The sequence below is a fragment of the Macrotis lagotis genome, chromosome 5 (genome assembly GCF_037893015.1).
Source record: "Macrotis lagotis isolate mMagLag1 chromosome 5, bilby.v1.9.chrom.fasta, whole genome shotgun sequence".
Taxonomy (NCBI): Eukaryota; Metazoa; Chordata; class Mammalia; order Peramelemorphia; family Peramelidae; genus Macrotis; species Macrotis lagotis.
In genome coordinates, this window is record NC_133662.1 from 129,236,648 (window position 1) to 129,258,227 (window position 21,580).

The 21,580-nt window shown below is 32.2% G+C and overlaps 1 protein-coding gene and 1 non-coding gene across 2 annotated transcripts in view; both read right to left on the reverse strand.

Annotated features, from left to right (window-relative positions):
• LOC141489371 (uncharacterized) overlaps positions 1–21,580 on the reverse strand; it is a 794,154-nt gene that overhangs the window by 444,565 nt on the left and 328,009 nt on the right. Inside the window, exons 20-25 of the mRNA XM_074190035.1 lie at positions 21,005–21,040; positions 20,832–20,870; positions 4,878–5,015; positions 3,045–3,083; positions 1,482–1,508; positions 205–243 (exon numbers count right to left, since the gene is read on the reverse strand). Of these exons, the coding sequence (XP_074046136.1) occupies positions 205–243; positions 1,482–1,508; positions 3,045–3,083; positions 4,878–5,015; positions 20,832–20,870; positions 21,005–21,040 (318 nt within the window). The remainder of the gene's footprint in view (positions 1–204; positions 244–1,481; positions 1,509–3,044; positions 3,084–4,877; positions 5,016–20,831; positions 20,871–21,004; positions 21,041–21,580) is intronic.
• LOC141490281 (U6 spliceosomal RNA) lies at positions 2,759–2,861 on the reverse strand. The gene has a single exon (XR_012469134.1). It is a non-coding gene; the product is annotated as a U6 spliceosomal RNA (small nuclear RNA).

Below are 21,580 nucleotides of genomic sequence, written 5' to 3' on the forward strand. Positions count from 1 at the left end.
TATGTAGATAAGTCAATATGTTCTTAAAATTTTATTTGATATATATATATATATGAGCACTGAATGTGAAGGTGGTGGTGGGGGAATTAGGGAAGAATGCAGACTACAAAAATTGTCTATTAGAGGGAACTAAACCTCTTTTTGCTCCAAAATGGAAGTTGAGCTCTTTTTTATTCATTCATCTAAGAACCAAAAATCATGTACCAGATTTTGTGGATTTTTCTTCTTTCTTAGGCTTAGGTTCTAGGGGGAAAATATAAATCAGAAAATGGACATTCACTGTAAGAAAACCTAGCAGATTCTGATGAAAATTCTGCTTTTTTTATATTATTTTAACAAAATGTTACCATAGAAAAAAACATAGTCATCTAAAAGTCCATGTTATTAGCAGATACACTTATTTAGCAATCAAGAAAAGAGCCATACCATGCCTGATTTTCTGTAATTTCCTAATGCAGGTGGGATTTGGGCTGAAATTTAAGTTATTAGGAGCCTGGGAAAGAGTAGAAAAGAAGTAGGGATTCTGATGGTTATGATCATTGTTTTAATAGATAGTAGTTGACACTGCATTGGGGGGGTGTCTCTCTCTTTTCTATTTTTTTCGCTCTCTCTCTTTCTGCCTCTCTACCTCTGCCTCTGTCTGTCTCTGTCTGTAGCTTTCTCCATCTTTCTCTGTCTCTCTCTGCCTCTGTCTCTGTCTTTCTCTGATTCTGTCTTTGTCCCTCCATTTTTCTCTGTCGCTGTCTCTCTGTCTTTGTCTCACTCTGTCTCTGTCTCTCTGTCTTTCTCTGTCTCTGTCTCTGTTTCTCTCTGTCTCTCTGTCTCTCTCTGTAGGGAATGTATGTTGAAAAAACAGCCCAACATGAAAATTGCTACGCTTTCTAGAGCCAACACAAAGTGTTTGAGAAATGACTTACATCAACACCAGCAAACTGACTCTACTTTTCTTTTTATCTCCAAGACCAGTGGCTGGTAGTCATAGGGATTCCAAATCTGGCTCAAGAATGAAGTTTGAAGAGCTGTTTGAAAGTGTAATGTTCCATTACATGGGAAAATGAAGTTTTCCTCTCTGGAGAGTTTCTAAGAATAGCCTAGATCTTTTGGGGATGTCATAAAGAGGATTCATGTGTTTCATCCATATATCTCTCCTTTTGGAATAAATTTTGCATTTCATTTGGGTCTGGAACCTCATCAGAAGTACTTAAAGTTTTAAATAAAAAAAGCTATAGACTAAATCACCCAATGATCATTGATGAAGCACCTTTTGCATACTAGACACTATGACAAATAAATGAATCTATGACCCTAAGGAGCAGATATTCTGGTGAATGGTTTGGTTGAAGTGAAATATATAACAAATAATTTTTCATATTAAAAGTAAAAAGCCAAGAATAAAGATTTATTATTGGTAAAAACTCATTACATGCAGCAACTATAAATTTCTTTAAGATAACTATACATAGTTTAATTGGTATACATACTGTGTATATGAGTCTTGTCTGGAGCAGCTAAAAATAAATTGAAAAAAGACATATTGGTATATTTCTGCTCCAATATAATATAACATGATAAAAAGAAGAAGTTTCAAATGCTACAAAATTTAGGTTACAAAAAAACTAATGCTTTATATAAAAGTTTAAGTAGATGATATTCATTTATTAGTCAAGGCAAATAAATATTCAGATGATAAGTAGGTAACTCAGTGGCACTGTCATTTTGTTGAAATTATATGTCTCAAAGGACAATTGCTTAAAATTCATAACCTATGGCCAGGGAAGCTAATGGAGTGATTAAAAAGATGAGCAAATTTTTTTTATCTACCCCTCCCCCAGATTAGGGTTTTTCAACTAAATAATATTTTACAATCAGTTATTTTTCTTATATGTTCATTTGTTTTCTTTTGTTATTTTATCATTAATCCTAACTAGCTTCTTGGAAATGGAAAATAGAAAAATTAAATTTTACTTCATATCAAGGAACTCCAGGAGATGCCTCATTGATTTATGGAACCTATACAATAAAAGTATTGTTCTTGCTATGGATAAATTTCTAGATCATTAAGAACCTTTTTTTGCACTTTTAAATTTAATCTTTGTTATTAATATTTCCCCATTACTTTCTTAAGGCTAGGCAGTCAAGAAAACAATAAATTACACCCTAATTTGTAGCATTTGCTCATTTCCAAGGTGTAAAGGTTTAAATTAAATATTGAACAATTGGCTCTCTTGAGTCTGGTTTATCATGGTTCTGGTATATTCTTACATATATCTCATTTTCTAGGTATTTTGCATATATTAACCTTATAAAATTTTAATCACTCAAACTTTTCTTGAAATAATTTGTATTGATATTTTCTGTTTCTTACATCAGCATAGTCATTCCAGGAAACCCTCTTTCAGACAGACAAGACTTTAGACAAATAGAACTTTTGTAGAACAGAAAAAAAATCATCATAACTGATTGATACATTGAAAAAGTCAGAAAATATGAGCAATTTGTAACACTCATAGACGTCCCTTTTTCTCAAAGGGATAGATTTAGCATGTCTTCTCATATCTCTTCCTTCAAGTCCTGCTTGATCTATACAGTTTTGTTTCATTTACTTTTATACTTCTGGAGGTAATCAGTGTTAAGTAACTTGCCTAGGGTCACATAGCTAGTCAGTGTATGAGGACAGATTTGAACTCAGGTCCTCCTGAATCCAGAGTTAGTGCTCTAACCTCTGTGCCATCAAGCTGTCCATGTATAGTTTCTTTTAAAAAATATTAAATGCTTCACAAATTTTCATGTCATCCTTACTCAAAGACTAAGTTAATCTTTTCTGTATTATTTCAGTTTTAATAGATGTGCTGTGGAACTACTCTCAATAATATTCTCTTTTCCACTTCTAAGCCCAGTGTGTGTAGTAGGGAAAGAGAGAAAAATGAAGAATTTGAAGACTATCTGTATTTCCCATTAGAAATAAATGGGTCACTTTTTAATCTAGAATAGAAGGAAATTAAGTTCTATATTTATCCATGTATGTAAGAACAAAATCTGTGTACCTGGTTTTGTTGTTTTTTCTTCTTTCTTAGCCTGGGGTACTAGGAAAAAAAATAACCAACAATATAAATTAGAAAAGAGAAAACACACGAGCAAAAAAAGGGAACAGATTATAAAGACTATTCTGCATTGTTTTTTCTCATTTTGACTAAACAATACTAGCAAAATAAAAACATAGTAATATAGGAGACAGACTAATACACACACACAGCAATGACAAAACAAAGCCCTCATACTCTGCATGATTTTTTTTTTTGCAATTTCACACTTCAGGTCATCTTTGTGCTGAAATTTAAGTCAAAGGAAATTGATTGGGAGAGAAACTGGACAGAAAGAAAGTGAGGGTTTTGGTAGTGACATTCTTCATTTTTGCAGATGGTATAGGACACTACAATAGGGAATGTATTTATTTGTGTGCACTGATGCACATGTGCTTATGATGATGAAACATAAAATTTATTATTCTTTCTAGATTCAACACAGGTGAAAGATTTTGATAATTAGCTAATATTATTACCTGAGGCACTGAAACAATTTATTTTATATAATTCTAAAGTATAGGATTGGGACCATTGGATGAATATGATAGGGACACCAATTTTAGTTCAATATAAGAATGATTTTTGAACAATTAAAACTGACTAAAAGTGGAATGGGTTATTTCATGGGAAAGTTAATTTCTAGTTAATCACTAGAAGTGCCTCAGCATCCAGTCTAGATTAGCTACTAGGAATGTTAAAATACTCATTGTTATAAAATATAAAAATGATTAACTAATGTGCCAAAGCATTCATTAAACACTTTTTGTATGCCTGTCACATGCCAGGTAGCAGGGATGCAAATATAAAAAAAAAATAATCCCAGTTCTCAAGAGAAAATATTTTGTTGTATGGTTTGTTCAAAGTGAAAAATGAATATTTTTTCATACTGAAATTATAAAACTCAGAATGTAATTTATTGACATGAAAAAGTTCTGAACAGATGAGACCTTTATAAAATTCCTTTAAAAACTACAGATTAAGTTTTTTAATTTATATGCATACTATAAATTTTTGAGTCTTATCTGGAACAGTTAGCAACCAAATTGAAAATGAATTTTGGTATATTTATTTTAGATAATTTAATATTTCTGCTTTAATATGACATAGAATGTCAAGTAGAAGTTTCAAATGTTTCAAAATTTAGGCTACAAATGAGTAAAGGTTTATGTTGAGGATTTTGGTAGATGGCAACCATTTATCTGTGGCAACTAAAATATTAGATGAGGCAAATAAATATTCAATTGACAAGTACATAATTAAATGTACTGTTATTTTATTGAAATTAGATGTAAAATAAAGCAACTGATTAAAGTCCATAGCCTATGGCCAAGGAATTTGGTGTGAGAATTAAAAAGATGAGAAAATACATTATTTATCACCAGATGAGAGTATTTCTCAAACAAATGAGCTTTTATCACCCTTTCTAATTAATTTTTCTGTCCATTTGGTTATTTGATGCTGTTAAACCCATGGTGGCATTGGGGAGATTACTGAAGAAGAACAAAATTAAAAGTGGTCTCATTTCTTGTCATAGAATTCCAAGAGATTGATCCTCAATTTGGGATTCAGAGGTCACATTTATTGTTCTTGATATAGATAAATCCCTATGTAAACAAGATTCTATTTGTCACATGTATGAGCCCTAGATGTAGATGGAAGAAAAAGGAAATAATGAAGAATTCAAAGACTTTTAAATTTTCCATCAGAAAGAAGTGAATCTCTTTTTATCTCCAGAATAAAAAGAAGCTGGGTTCAATATCAATCCATTCATGCAAGAGGAAAAAAAATGTATACCTGGTTTTGCTGTTTTTTCCTCTTTCTGTGTACCTGGTTTTGTAGATTTTTCTTCTTTCTGTGTACCTGGTTTTGTTGGCTTGTCTTCTTTCTGTATACTAGGTTTTGTAAGCTTTTCTTCTTTCTTACTATGGGTTTCTAGAGACAAAAAAAATCAACCTATCAGTTGCAGCACAGGTGAAAGGTTTTTGATAAGATACTACCATAATTATTTAACATACTGAAATGACTTATTTTGTGTAATTACAAGTGAGTAGAATTGGGACAAATAGCTGAAAGTCACAGGGAAGGCAATTTTGTCTCAATATGAGGATGAGTTTTGAACAGTTAGAGTTGTCTGAAAGTAGAATTAATTGCTTCATAGACAAATTAATTTTCCATTATTGAAAGTGTCAGAGCATAGACTGGATGATCTCTTGGGAAGATTTAAAAGGGATTCCTGTGTTATAGCTCTTTGGAGAAAACTTCTGTTTTCCCTTGTGGTCTAGACTATTATTGAGAATACTTAGTACTTTAAAATATTAAAAATTATTAACTAATGTCAACAGACATATATTAAACACTCTTTGCATCTTTGTCTCTATGTTAGGTTAATAATGTTTGCCCTTTGTTCTTGAAGAAGACCATGACATCAGGATGGTGATACCATGAGAAGCACTTGAATTTGTTTTGAGGGAGTGCTATGCTAACCAGTCTCACTTTCTCCTCCAGAATCATCTGGGTCCAGTGGCCAGATATGAATCAGGACACCTGGAGATGGCCCTGAATGAGAAGCAAGTAGGGTTAAATGATTTGCCCAAGGTCACACAGCTAGTAGGTGGCAAGTGTCTGAGGCTAGATCCCAACTCCCTTCCTCCAGACTCCAAGGCCAGTGCTCTATCCACTGCACCACCTAGTACAGTATATAAAAAGGAAAAAAAATTAATAGTCGCTGCTCCTAAAGAGTATATGTTCTGTTAGATAGTTTGAAAAAATTGAAACATATAAAGGAAATTTTTTCATCAAGGAAAATTTAAATCCCATGAGATTGATTTATTCTCTAGAAAAAGATCTAAAGTTTAAAAAAGCATTTTATGATTTCTATAAAATAACTAAACCTTAAATTTTTAATTGGCACACATGCTCTTTATTTGAAACTTTTCTAGAGCTGCTAAGAAGCAAATTAAAAATACATATTGACATTTAATCTTTTTGTTTGACTGACTTAAAATGATAATTAGAATTTTAAATATTTTAAAATTTAAAATTACACTTTTACAATTCTATAAAATGTTTCATTGAACCATAGAGCTTTAAAAATAACTTCATTGATTTTGACATAGATAAATCCCTAAACCTATAAAATTCTGCTAAAATGTGTAAATCCAATATATTGGAAGCAAAAAAAAAGGAAAAACAACAAAGACTGAAAAGACTTTTAAAATTTTCCATTTAGAGGAAATAATTCCAGAATGGAGGAAAGTAAAATTAAATATCTATCCATTTATTTACAAAGAAAAAAAGTGTCACTGGTTTTGTTGATTTTTTCTTTTTTAAGCTGATGGCTCTAAGAAGAAAACAAACCACCAGAATTAATTGAACAATGGAAAATACACTGCTAGTTAAAAGATATTCCAGCAAAAGAGAGAAAGAAAGAAAGAAAGAAAGAAAGAAAGAAAGAAAGAAAGAAAGAAAGAAAGAAAGAAAGAAAGAAAGACAGGAAGGAAGGAAGGAAGGAAGGAAGGAAGGAAGGAAGGAAGGAAGGAAGGAAGGAAGGAAGGAAGGAAGAGAAGGGGGAGAAAAAAGAAAAAAGGGGAAAAGTATTCAGGGCTTTGAACTTTAGGTGAAAGTCTAATAAAAATCACCCCCCTCCAAAATAAAAAGAGGCAGAGAATGAATATTTCATGTGTAATTTAAGTTGTTTCTGCTTCTGAATCATGATTTTAAAATACTGATGGCATTTCAGTTGTAGAAATGAAGTTTGAATGGGAAGGACAAGAAGTACTTCCCAGAATACAAGAGTTTGGGTGAAAAGTGAGGCAAAAATTTCATTGGAAGTATTTTATGGATGATTTTGGCCAATTGTTGAAACCAGGACAGAGATTCAGCTAGGATACATAGACTTCTATTTTGGTAAACACTTGAATTAAGAAAATTTCATAAAGAGAAGCCATTTTCCTTGTAAAGGAATTTTTTTCTATGACAAATATATTATTTTTTCTTTTTTAAAAAAAGTTGGAAAGCAAATGAGAATTGAGTTAAAGGGGGGAAAAGATCTTTCATGGTGTTATAAAATAGTACAGAAAGGTAACAGGAAAAATAAGACTGATTATGTAGTTTTCTTTAGTAATTTTCATTAGATTTAAATCAAATTGAAACATTTAGTACATTACAGAGATCAAGCGGAAGGAACTGAGGATGTAAAGAAGAGATCATTTATAGGTAACCTGTCGTTTCTTATTCCTATAGTTAAAACCCTAATGTAGGTAAAAAGGGTAGAGGACAGTAAGATCTCATATGCTTTAAACCATCAACAGATAAGTTTAACTATTGATAGTACACTCAGCATGTGATCTCTGTACAATTACAAATGAATTAACAATAGCAAAGAAAGTTAAAAACATTCTCATTGATAGTCTGAATATGAATGAGAAATAAAGATATAAACCAATCATAGGCAAATGAGAATATGCCTATAAGGTTCATAAGAGGTTAATAAGGGAATATGTAATATAGAAATTATGCTCACCAAGGGAAAAGTAATGTTATGGGACATTGGATTGTCTTGCCTTCCCATGCTTATAATGACAATAAGCGAACAGACTATTAAAGTAATTGAAACTACTGTATCAATTGTAGAGGTTAAAGTAGAAAGGTTCAAAGGTAAACATAATAAAGTTCTCCTCATCATATACTTCAGTACACAGTAAGCCTGATGGGTGGGAGGAAGGAAAAGAGGAAGGACAATGAAAACTAAAGCAGAATTATGGTTCATTATCAAGGAATGAAATAGGATTATGGTTTATTCAAAAGTGCTACTATTCTTTGTTATAAATATATCATTCAAGAAGATAATTGGAAGGGATTACATCCGTTAAGTACAGAAGGTACTTTAAAAACACCTTCTAATATAAATACTATATAAGTGGTATATATGAAATCCAGAACACTATATTCATAAGAAATAAAATAAAAATTACAGTTGTTTGTCCTTCATTCTTGAAGAAGACCATGACATCAGAGGTGATACCATGACATTCTAGTGAATTGGATTTAAGTGAGGGCATACTGTGCTAAGACCAGCCTTACTTTCTTCACCAGAGTTAGCTAGGTCAAGAGATCAGATATAAATCAGGATGACTGGAGATGGCCCTGGATGCAGAGGCTGACCTTGAGCTTTTTGAGCTAAGGTCTTTAACAGATCTTAGTTTGACTGAAGCAATGCCTGTTCACTTTTTTTTTTTAAAGAGAAACAATTATAACTAATCCAAGTGGCAATGGAAAGATACATAGTGAATTTAAAGAGACTATAGTATGTTACCATTGATAAATGGAAGCATAACATATATACCAATCAGATGTGGTAAAAGGAAAATCAAAGAATGTGACACTAGATGGACAACTTGAGTGGTACATTTGTACCATTGGGAAACTTGCTAAAAGGGCAATCAGAAGACCTCCAGCATATTATAAAGTTCCTTGGGAAACTATCATCAAGAGGCAGTGAGGTGAGACAGTAGATAGAATATTGGATGTGAAGTCAGGAAGAACCATTCTGAAACACCTACTAGCTGTCATGTAAAGCACTGTCTGCCTCAGTTTCCTAATATTTGAAATGGAAATATTAATAAGCACCTATCTCTCAGAGTTGTTTTGAGGATAAAATCAGACAATTTTTTCAAGTACTTTGCAAACTTTAAAGCACTATAGGAATGCTAATAATGATAATAATAACAATTATTATTTTTTAGACTGGAAAGTAAATTGCAATGGATCTGTGTAAGGTTTTGGAGGCAGTAATACCAAGACTAAAAAAATCATAGGTCCTTTAAAATGCAAACATATTTACAAGAGTTCATAGAAGCAGAGGATAATGATTAGGCTTAAATTTCATGACTGAAATGATCTTGAGGAATGTAGAGGTGACTTGACATCATTACCTGAGGCACTTAAACCACTTATTCTAGGGGACAGAATTGGGACCAAGGGTTGGAAGTCATAGAGAGGCCAATACAAAGATGATTTTTGAATAATTAGAGTTGTCAGTAAATGGAATGGGTTGGTTCATGGGGAAGTGAATTTCTTATCACTGAAAGCACCTAGGTATAAAGGGGATGATTTTGGGGGGACGTTAAGAGGGGATCCATGTGTAATATCATGTTAGAGTCAAAATCTCTCATTTGTGTCTGAAATCTCATTTTTTTTTGGTTTCCACTGATCTTTCTAGAGAAATAGTGATTTCATAACTTGAACTTAAGGGAGATTTGAGTAAGTCTGTGTACTTTGGGAATTGGATGAGCCACAGAGAGAACAGAGATAGTAGCTGTAATAAATCTGAAATGTTGGAGAAGCAACTGTGAATTCCTTAAGGTATAGGGCTGGACTAGTTTAAGCCATAGTTATGGTGACAATAGCAGCACATAAGAAGGAGATGAGAAGATAGCAGTGGTGATAGGAGAGAAGAAACTATATCTTATAACGAAAAGTTTAACCATCTCCATCTTGAGCTTACAATTTGGAAAAAGTACTCCAGAAGAATGATGAAATAAACTCTTTTTTTTCTTAAAAAGCTAAGAATAAAGCAATGAGCTCTCATTTCTACCTCTTTTCAAATGGCATGTTAGTGTTACTGTCTATTCTTTTGTTGTGCCCTAATTTGTTTACTGGAGCAACTAGGTGATACAGTGGATAGAGTACTGGGCCTAGATCAGAGAGGGAGACTCATTTTTTTTTAGATTTTTGCAAGGCAAATGGGGTTAAGTGGCTTGCCCAAGGCCACATAGCTAGGTAATTATTAAGTGTCTGAGGCCGGATTTGAACTCAGGTACTCCTGATTCCAGGGACCATGCTTTATCCACTATGCCACCTAGCTGTCCCAGGGAGACTCATATTCCTGAGTTCAAATATGGATTTAGACAGTTACCCTGTTTGCCTCAGTTTCCTCATTTATAAAAAGTGCTGGAGAAGGAAATGGCAAATCACTCTAGTATCTTTCCCAAGGGAAAAAACCCAGATGAGGTCACAAAGAATCAGACACAACTGAATAACAATGAAAAATTGTTCTATTATTCTGATCCTATCTTGTTTTCACACAAACCATTTCTGTTCAACCCAGACATTTATATTTTCTTGAGTCTATATTGATTGGAAACAGAAAGAACAAATGAAGGAAAAGGGATTCTGTTTTAACTTGAATATAGTAAACTGGCTAGCAAGTTTTATTCATAGTTAAATCAAAGGTCCCAGATCTTTGAATTGTCAATATCTAGAAAATTCTTTTTTTTAGGTAAAACAAGCTTATTATGTTGATTGATTTTATATTATTAGTAACAATACATCTTTTTATCAGTCAGAGAATCTTTGTGAAAAAAAGAAGTCTGGGCTTTCCCTAAGGGAGTCAGTATTTCATTGTGAATGGTAATATTAGTAGTGCCTAGGAGGCTAAGGCATTTCCCTGATTCCATGACCAGAAAATGTGGTGCAGTGGAGGTTGCACAAAGTAAAAACTGGAGGTGGAAATAGGCATGATCAAAGAGGAGTTTTTTTTTTCCATTCCGTACCTGGTTAGAAGGGAAAGTGAATCTTTTTTCTCCATTGTTACATCTAGAGGTTTACACATGCCATAGGCAAGGCATTAAATTAGTTAACCACCCAGTTTCCTCATTTGCAAAATGGAGGTAATGATTTTACCTGCCTTTTGGGATTAATGGGAAGATAAAAAAAATTAATCTATAAATGTCAACTTACAAAGTTTAAAGTCTTAAACTTAAATCCTATCACTTTTGAAATTTTGTGTATTTTTTTATTTTTAGGTTTTTTTTTAGTTTAGTTGTTGGGTTTTGTTTTTTTGTTTTTTTTGCAATGCATTGCGGTTAAGTGGCTTGCCCAAAGCCTCACAGCTAGATAATTATTAAGTGTCTGAGGTCTGATTTGAACTCAGGTCCTTGTGACTCCAGGGCCCATTCTCTATCCACTGTACCACCTAGCCCTCCCCTTGTGTATTTTTTTTTGGGGTAAATCAGATAGCCTTTACTTGGTTCTTAGCCTCCTTGCCATTCCACAGGTTTTAAAACTTTCACCTTCTTGGCCTCAAATAATTTTCTTTTACTCTTCTTACCAGATATTCCTTCTACCTGTCTGACTATTCTCTCTTAGTTTTTTACTGAATCATCACCCTAAAAGTGTATATATATCTACCTCAAAAGAATATCCTGGATATTATTTCATGTCAACTTTGTTTGTATCTTTTGCTTTTTTCTGAGAATATGTTTTGTGTTTCATGGGATTCCAACTTGGGCAGATTGCTGTTATTTGTTTCAGTGAGGGAAAATAGAAAGATCAAGGTTCTTTTGACCTCATCTTATGAGGAGCAATCTTCAGTCACATGTCTAACTCTTTTGACCTGGAATATGATTAAATCCTTTGATTTAGGTGTATGTGAAGCACTTAATACTGATTAATTTTTTTAAGAATTGCTTTTCTCTATACTCCTTATAAGGCAAACTGAATTTAAAAAATTCCATTGGGAATTATGCTCTCTTTAATATCCCCCCCAAAAGCTGTTACTGGATTGAAAAATTAAAATATATTATTTTACACATTTGGAGTCATTATTCGGAGTCACACAAAAATGCAGATGAGTATTGATCTAAAAGCATAAAATGCAATTTATTTTAATTGAGATATAGGGTTGAATATAAAATGTAATGTAAAAGAAGCTGTAGAAGAAGAAAAAAGGAACAAAGGAGGTGAAGAAAAAATTGATGAAAGGCATTTTAAAGAATGGGAATGAGACAAGATTAATCATTGTGTATAAATAGGGAATGATACATACATTGGCAGGAAGAAGATAATGAAATAAAATAATTCATAAGTTATAAAAATCAGAAAGCTGAAGCTTCTCTAATAGGACTGAATTTTTTTATAGAACTATTTAAAACCATTTCTTTTTCTTTTTTTTTTTAATTCTAAGGAGTCAGTCTTCCTCTCTCCATATAATAAAGCTTTCCCTAGTGAAATGGCCTTCCCACACTGAAAAAATATTAATTCAAATCTCATTATCACCACCTTCCTCAATTAGTTTTTAGATTGGGCTAAAAGAAAAAATGAAAATTCTCAGTGGAAAAAACATACACATAAATAAAGGAGAGGGTCTAGAGAGCATTTGTAGTAGTCGACAGCTAAAAAAAGGGAAGTCTGTGTCATAAAGAGATCTCACTTGTGTTTCTGGACCAGGACAATCTCTGAAATCACATTAACAAAATGATTCTTCAATATATTACCTCTGTCTCTGACTTTTTATGTCTTTGTGTATCTCTTTTCTCTGTATGTGTCTATGTCTCTTTCTGCTTCAACTCGGTCTTTCATTGTCCCCCATTCCAAACTCCCTCTGCTACCAACCACCACTACATCCAATTGACTAAGCTTATATTTTGCTTAGTGTTGATGGAATACATGTCACTTCTTTGCTTCTACCATCCGAGAAGGATTGTCTGTCACTGACTGATTCAAGGACTACTGATGTGAATGACATGACAGTAGGTGATTGATTAGGGTTGTCAAAGAAAGCTTCCTCAATCCCCCACCCCATATATGATAAATTGAATCAGGAAAAATCCCAGAGGAAATTTTGTGCTCCCTCCTATAAAAGAGCTTATACTAGAAAATTGGTTAACTCACAAATTCACATGGTGAATCTGAAAACATTCTTTTATTCCTCCCCGTTCCAAGTCAAATCATTTTTCTCCTGATGGGTAAATGGTTGACAAATTTATGATTCTCTCTCAAGCTTTAAAAACTATATCTTTGTTAACTGTACCACCCAGGATTCTACCCTCCTTTCATATTTATTTTTAAACATTGGGTTTCCCTATCTCACCAAGGCTGGTAATGCAGCAATCACACATGGGTCTGATTTCAGTATTAATTGGAATAGAAACTTTTCTCTGCTCCATTGCTAACCTGAATTGGTTCACTCCTCCTTAGGTAGCTTGGTGTTGCCCAGTTCCCAGAGGTGTGTAATTCTAATGCCAGGCAGTAGGGCATTCAGTCATGAATTTTAGTCCAGATGTTGCAGTTCAAAACTCAGGAGTTCAAGAGATCCACTAGCCTGAGTCTCCCCTATTAGCTTGAATGACAGACACGAGCAAATACTCCTGACTTTTTTTCAACTTGCTAATTCACTAGGTGATATTGGTAGAGTAATTGAAACTCAGTTTCAAACATGCACACACCTATATAAATACATATATGCATTGCACATACATGTGATTTATAAAAACTGTACATGATATGCATGTTGCATATGTATTTTACATGACATTTTGTATTAATATATTCAACAGGTATGTTTTAGATAAGTATGCATATCAAATATTAGATAAATATTTAACAACTACACATTATTAAATGTATATATTGCATATTAATCTAAATTATACATGTTATATAGAATAATATTAATTATATTAATATAATAAAGAACATTATGAATAGTACATTGAATGTTATAAATATATGATCTATTATATGCATATATGTGCATACCTATGTGCATACACACACATGCATGCATGTATACAATGTATTTTAGAATGTTTCTGTTATTTTACTGACTTAGGGAACTCTTTCAGTGAGAAAAAAGTTCCTCTACTAATGCAGATCAATATTTTTTCTACAATTTATAATCTTAGAGAGTTACCCAGAGTTCCGAGAGTCAAAGGGACTTTCCCAAATTCATTCAGTCATTAGGTATTGGAGGTAGGACTCAAATTCAGGTTTTCCTGATTCTTGAAGTCACCTTTGCATCTACTCCACCATAACAGCCTCTATATTATAAATATGTTACATTTATCATATAATGAAAACTTAATGAGAGGTAAAATTACCTAGGGGATAGTGCTGAATCTGAAGTCTAGTTCTGACATATATTAGTTCTGTGATCATAAAAAAAATCAATGTCGGGGCAGCTAGGTGGCGTAGTGGATAAAGCACCGGCCTTGGAGTCAGGAGTACCTGGGTTCAAATCTGGCCTCAGACACTTAATAATTACCTAGCTGTGTGGCCTTGGGCAAGCCACTTAACCCCATTAGCCTTGCAAAAAAATCTAAAAAAAAAAAACCCAAAATAAATGTCCCTCTCAGTTTTTAAGGCAAATCTTGAAGATTATGAAATACAGTAGAATTAGCAATCTGTATTAGTGAAAACAATTTCACTACTAGGAAGTCCTCACCAAGATGAAATTGCAGGTTCTAAAGGGGAAAAATTCCTTTCAAAAAGACAAGAAAAGCCCTTAATTATTTTTAATTGAACTGAATTCAACTATGAAGTAAGTAAGTTGGATCATATGGGCTCTATGATCTCTTCTAACTCTAGATCATAAAATCATGATGTCTGTAATGCTATTCAAGTTTGATTTTTCTGAACATATATAATTTCCTTTTCAAAATACTTATAAGAACGATTTGATCTTTTTTGTAATGATCACATTGTTATAAAGGAGAGTTGCTAAAGGTTTTTGTGGTTCTCTTTTTGATTACAATATGACTTTTTTGGCGGGCAGGAGGGGCGGCAATGGACTTTTAGATTTATCCTTTATTACAGGAAAGTATTTATCTACTTACGAACTTTCTCTTCATTGAATTACAAACATGATCATTGTGTTGAAATACAGTTTCAGTATGTCTTCATGCTCATCTCATTTTTCCTTTAGATCTTAAATTTTCCCAGGTCCTAAATCCTGCTACCAATCATAGTGACATATAACTGAACTGCACAATAAGTATTTGTATATAGTGATGGACTGTATGATCCCTCACAAAAGGTGCGGTTTCCTTTTGATTCATGTAAATGATAAGGATAATGGACAATTTGATTGGTTGGCTGCACACATAGTTATATAACATTTGTCTCCCAAAGACAGGTAATATAAATTATTCTTCTATGGGTCTCAGAATTATATAAATACATTTTATAAAGTAATTGAGGCTAGAAAACATAAATTATTTAATTTATTTTTGTCTAAAAAGAAAATAAAGAATGCTATGTAGGTCTTCTTCAAGCATTTCTAATGCTTTATTATGAGCAATTTTTTTTAAAGTGGGTCATTTTGAGATCATTTTGCCCATGGTTAAATCTGGCCTACTTTTTTTAAACACTCACTTTTCTCATTACAATGTTATCTGTTCCTGGGCTTTCTATAGCTATTCATTGTTTTTAAAATGTTACTCAATTAAACAAACATTTTAAAGTGCTAATTTAATAGCCGTCTGATAGATACCAAGGGAAGTTCATATATATAATACAGTATAATCCCTGAACTCATGGAATTTATGTACTATTAAAATAAATTGACTGATTCAAATATAACAATAATACTTAATAGACAATGAATGGTAGCTACACCCAAGAGTTATCTCCAGTTGAAACCTTTTCAGAAGAATAAGTCGGGCAAGGTCAGCATGGGGGTTCAGAAGTACAACAGTTTGCAGAAACTCAAGCCTTTATGGACATTTGTTTTCTTAAACTCTTGCCTGATTGTGGATCATGTTTTTCTTTTTGTCCTATGGAACTCATCAGTGCCATATTGTTCTTTCAAATTTTGGACAATAGTTGTTTCTACAGCCTCTTTGTGTCCAATATCCTTTGCTAGTTACTCTGATAACTCGCCCTCCTTCTCTGAAGTACTGTCTTGTCTTTGTTTTGTTTTTTTGTGTTGCTTTGATAATAGAGATGATTAACATGCTCATGCCATGACTGTTAACCAGAATCTATGGCCATCTAGACAATGCACTGGGCCTGGGCAACATAACAGCATAGGGAGATATGAAAACATAACTTTGTTCTCATCCCTTTTTCCCTAAGTGTATATATAGTAAAGAATATCTCATTCTCATGGTGCAATGTTGCTTCTTTTTTGATTGCTCTTCTTGTCTATGATATCTGTGACACATTTAAGAAAGTAAGATTATAGTAGATATTCTATAATGTGGTTTCTATCCTTCACTGAACTGAATGAGAAAAGCAAGAAGAATTTATATCAAGGTTTTAAAATTAAAATAGTATTTTATCTCAATTACTGGAGAAGACCAAGCATCTCACAAATAAAATTTGAGGAAGTAGAATAATTACTTGCATCAAGGAAAAGATACATAGAGACAAAAAACTCTAAATCGATTACTCTTTGGTATGAACTAAGTTGCTTCAGTGAGATAATATACATAAATACTTTGAAAACTTTAAAGTACCCATAGAAGTGTTAGTTATTTTAAAATTTCATATCTGTATGGGATATTGCAAATTTTAAAATGATTTCACATTCATTACATCAATTTATCAGTTTTTCAGTCAACCAGAATTTGTTTGTCTTAGATATTTTTCTAAGTACTGGGAATTCAAAGAAAGAAAAAAATATATATGTGTATATATATATATATATATTTATATATAGTTCCTGCCCTCAAGAAGCTCACCTTTTAATGGGGGAGATAATAGGCAAATAATTAGATACATATGAAATATACAGTGTAATATACATATTGTAAATTCAGGCTATAAATTACAGTAGACATGAAAGGTAATCAGAGAGAGAAGGTACTTGGGATAGGTGCACATGAAAGATTCCTTGTGGAAGATTTGTTTTGAACTGAATCTTTAAGAAAACCCAGGAAATTAGTAAATTGAAATGAGCAGGGAAAGCACTCCAGGTATGTAGGAAAGAAGGTCATTGAAAGGAAATGAAAATTGGAAGATAGAGTGCCATATATAAGGAAGAGTGGTAAGTTAGTTTAACTGGATCAAAGAATACATGTAAGGGAGTAAAGAGGAAAAACACCAGTAAGGTAAAAAGGCAGGTAAGGAGAAAGACATTATTGATGAGCTCTTACCAAGAATCAGTCTGAGACACTAAGGAATTAAAAGACTAGCCCAAGAGCACACAGCAAATTAATTAGAGGCAGTAAAAGGTTTAGACTTTATCTGTATCTCCCATCTCTATCCATTGGTTTTTGCAGATTGTTGCTCAGTTTTCTCATAATTTGAGACTTAATTACACATAGATTTTTAATTATCAATACATTTTTAGTCCTTATACCAAATAGCAGAATCAATTATGTTTAACAAATAAAATTGGTAAAATGGTGTCAAAAAAGCTTAGTTACTAATGTTTATATATTCTAAATCTTTATAATGACTCTAAATTTATGACAGAATAAGAATGTATAATTTTGAATATTACAATAAAGTTATATGATTGTTGGGAATCAAAGCTGTAAAGGTAATTTGAGGCATTTTACTGATTCTGATTGATGAGTTAGTTTTGGTCTCTCTGTGAAAGTCAATCAATCTTTTGCATGCTTGGTCTATTGTATATTATGGATCATCAGTTGATGAAATGCAGTGACAGAGTATCGATGGGCTGCATGCTAATCTAAAAATGACTATCATGTAAGCTGAACTTAAAAATCAGATGAATTTGCAGAGTCCATGACTAAGTATACCCAATAATCATTTCAGAGAAAAGAAGGAGGGGAAATGTACACTGCACATTCAAAGAAAAAGAGGGACTGAGGCAATGAATTAGTGACAGAACTTAAAAGGAGGAAACTAGTATATACTATAGGTTCATCAAAACCCATCATATTCACAGCAATTTTTAATTATCACTGAAACTGGTAGCAGGTTATAAATGCTCTTTTATTTTAATTTTAGAGGGATAATGACCATTGTAGTACCTGCTGCCCATATCTTTAGGATACAGCTATAACTTCCACAATATTGCTCCCAAGGAATCCATAACAAAAGAACATACATTTTTTTCAGAGATAGTAGACTTTCATTTTTGTACATTTTCCTTTATGTAATTATAACATACTGAACCTCTCTCACATGTGATTTGTATTTAGAAGATAATCATGATGATAAAGAAAGAAACTGAGATCTCAAAAAGGCATGTAACATTTTACTAATTGGGTAACTTAGGCAGGTATTATAATCTCCCTGATCTTCAACTTTCTCATTTGTGTTATTAAGATAATAAATATATCTCACAAGGTTACTATATGAATCAAATAATATATTTGATGAAATTACTTTGTGAAACAAAAGATTATTATAAATATTAATTTGAGTTCCTTTCTAATAATAGTGAAAAATTTGTTTTAACCCAGTCAGACTTCTTACCTGGTGTCACTTTGATTGATCATTGCACATACTTACAACCTTGATGTTTTGGATCTATGGCTATGAGATAGACCAAACTTTGCAACCAACAAAGATTGAACCCGTCATGTTAACCCAATTGGTAAGCACTCTTACAGACTATATCAGAGATAATGGATCCTTTGGGGAGGCCATATGAAATAATGGTTAATGTGTTTAGCCTGGAGACAGAATATGAGTTTTCTTTTGACATTTATTATGTGGATCTAGGCTAATAATTTACATTTTCTGAGGCTCAGTTTTCTCAGCTGCATAATGAAGATAATGACACCATTACACCCTTCTTCACAAAGATGCTTTGAGGATCAAATGAAATAATATTTGTAAATCACTTTCTAAAATCTAAGATGTTCTTTCCATGTTAGTTATTATTATTATTATTATTATTATTATTATTATTAGGAACAATTCTACTTTGTGAAACAAAGAAGTCTCAGTAAATGATGATCTGATTGTAGCCACACTTATACACATGATAAGAGAGGAAGAAGGATTTAAAAAGTGGAAGCTGTCATTCTATAGAGAACGTAGGAGTACCAATTATTTGGCATTGAGGTCTGATAGCAGGCAATAGCCTCCTGACACATAGGCAATTCGTGTTTAAAAATTCTATTCATTTGATGTATAGTAGGACCTTTATTTCATGAATAATGGGTAACTTTTCCCTGATGATGAATAATCTGGTAGCCTCATAACATATGCAACCACTCTATTCAGGTGGCAATGTTCTCTCATATTTGGTGGATTCCCTTTATTGGCCACATTTGCCTCTACTCAGTCTCAAATGAACAAACTTAGAAAAATAAAACATACCCCATTGTTAAAACAATCAATCCTCCTTGATCTTGCGAATAAGGGATATGAAAAATACTTTAAGTAGTCTTACTTATTTAAAAGTTGGAAAATGCACAAAGTTCATGGATTAGAGCTCTCTATCCATATCCTGATCTCTATGTATAAAGGTAGAGTCATGGACAGGTTTGACTGATTAAACAATCTTTCTAAATGGTCATATAACAACGTAATAAAAAAAAGTTTATAGATAGGTGGGTAGATAGATATAGATATAGATATAGAAATAGATATAGATATAGATGATTTTATATTATATATATATATATATATATATATATATATGAGTGTGTATGAACCTGGCATCCATGTAATGTATATATATAGAAATAGATATAGATTATATATGTAAATAGAAATAATAAGGGTTTCAGATTTAAATTAATAGTAGTAACTCAGCATCTATAGGTGATTCCATGTTGATGCATTTCAATAGGAAACCAAAGCATAAAATGTATTATTATACAAGCAATATGGTGCTATACAATGGGCCAATAATCCATTTAGAAAGCTTTCAATGACCTAGTAGGAGATCAACTACAAAATGAGCACTTCATTTCATGTAGAATTTGGTTTCTGAAATTCTATCAGAAAATCAGTCACAGTCTCACAATCTGACCATGTTCTCATTTTTTTTGCTATGTGAAGGCAGTTTGATCCTTAGATTTTTAAATTGTTAATCTTTTCATTTCATTTGTGAGTACTCACTTACAGAGTTATGTACATCTGCTCCAAATGGTAATTCTTATTCACTGAAAATCATAGATGTATCTTTCCTCTCACAAGTACTAAAGCTAACAGGTGCATTTCAGTATTTTTCAGAAAAGATGGAAAGTTAAAGCCATTATTTTTAGAATATTCCATTATTGGAAAAAATTCCATGAAATTCAGAAATCTTTAAAAGAATTATTGTATATACCTTTTCTCTAATATAGTAATAAATTACATAGATCAAGTTTAACTGGCAAAACTATTAAATAAAGTGAAACTTATACTGAGGCCACAAGCCTCGAATTTGTGTCTCTTCTTGTCTTGGTGTTGCCATCTCTCTTCATTGTTCATTTTCAAGTCTGTTCTAGCTTCTTCTTGTTAGTTTCTACTAAAATCTGCTCTTAGGAAAGGATAAACTACTTATTAGAAATAACTGATTACTCTGTGTGATACTACTTATATCTCCGTGTAGCTTAATTTTGTTACTTTACTGGTAGCAAAAAGTTTACTAAAAAGTATAAAACCCAAAGGTATAAGTTCAGAAATTAGCTAGCAATTAGGGGAGGGTTATGATTTAGCAGGATCATTGAAATCAAGATGTCTTCCTAAAAACCCTGAAATAATGTTGCCTTTTCTGTTTGCTTACAAGGTCACCCTTGAAAAATAACAACAATAATTTATGATGAAGGTGATAGCTAGCATTTATATAATACTTTTTAGGTATTCAAAACATTTTATATATGTTAACTTATTTGTTCCTCTCATAAACTCTTCATGGTAAATGTAATATTTCTCTTGTTTTATAGAAGAAACTGAGGCTGAGGGAGATTAAATGTCTTGCTTAGGGTGGGTCATACCCCTAATGGTACTTACTCCAAGTCCCATGCTCTATATCCATTATATCAACTAGTTACCTATGGTAGAAAAAATAGATGTCATATGTATTAATACATGATAAATGAAAAAAGTTTATACCTGGTTTAGTTGTCTTCTCTTCTTTTTTAGCTCCCATTGCTGAAAAAGATATTTTTCTCTGAATATTAAAATTCATAAACAAATTGCTTAATAAGAGGGTTTAGTACAAATATTTTTGTTTCTATAGCCATTCTTGAATGGAATGGTATAAGCATTTGTCATAAGGTTAGTACCTGGTTTAGGAGTCTTTTCTTTTTTACCTTCAGGTTCTGGAGAAGAAAAAAAAAGATATTAAAATTCATAAAACTAATTAACAATTTAGTAGATTTCATCTATATTTTCTGTCTGCATCTCTTTTAAGTTTCATCCATAATTAAATAATTTTGTTAATAAAACAATGACTCTTTATCAAGAGAATGACATCTGTGTCTACTTGCTACATTACTAATAATATAAAGTAAATTAAAAAACAGCCAGATGACAATCTTACCTTTTTTCTAATTTTTCTTTATATAAAAATCAATTAAGTTTATAAAGACTCAAAATATAGAAGTCAATGTAATATGGAATTTTTTCATTGAAAAAAGCCAAGCTTTTTGATTTATGTAAATTATTCAAATCTCACAAATAAGATAATAAATAAAACTGCTCAGAAGGGGCAGTACTGTCTTACCCTGGTATTTTCCCCCCAAATTTACCTCTGTTTTTCCCCCAACTTAGTTCTAAAATTTCAATTATTAGACACTGAAATCATAGAGCACCACCTGGTGTTTTATTTTATAATTTTAAAAATAATTGAAATGACTGTC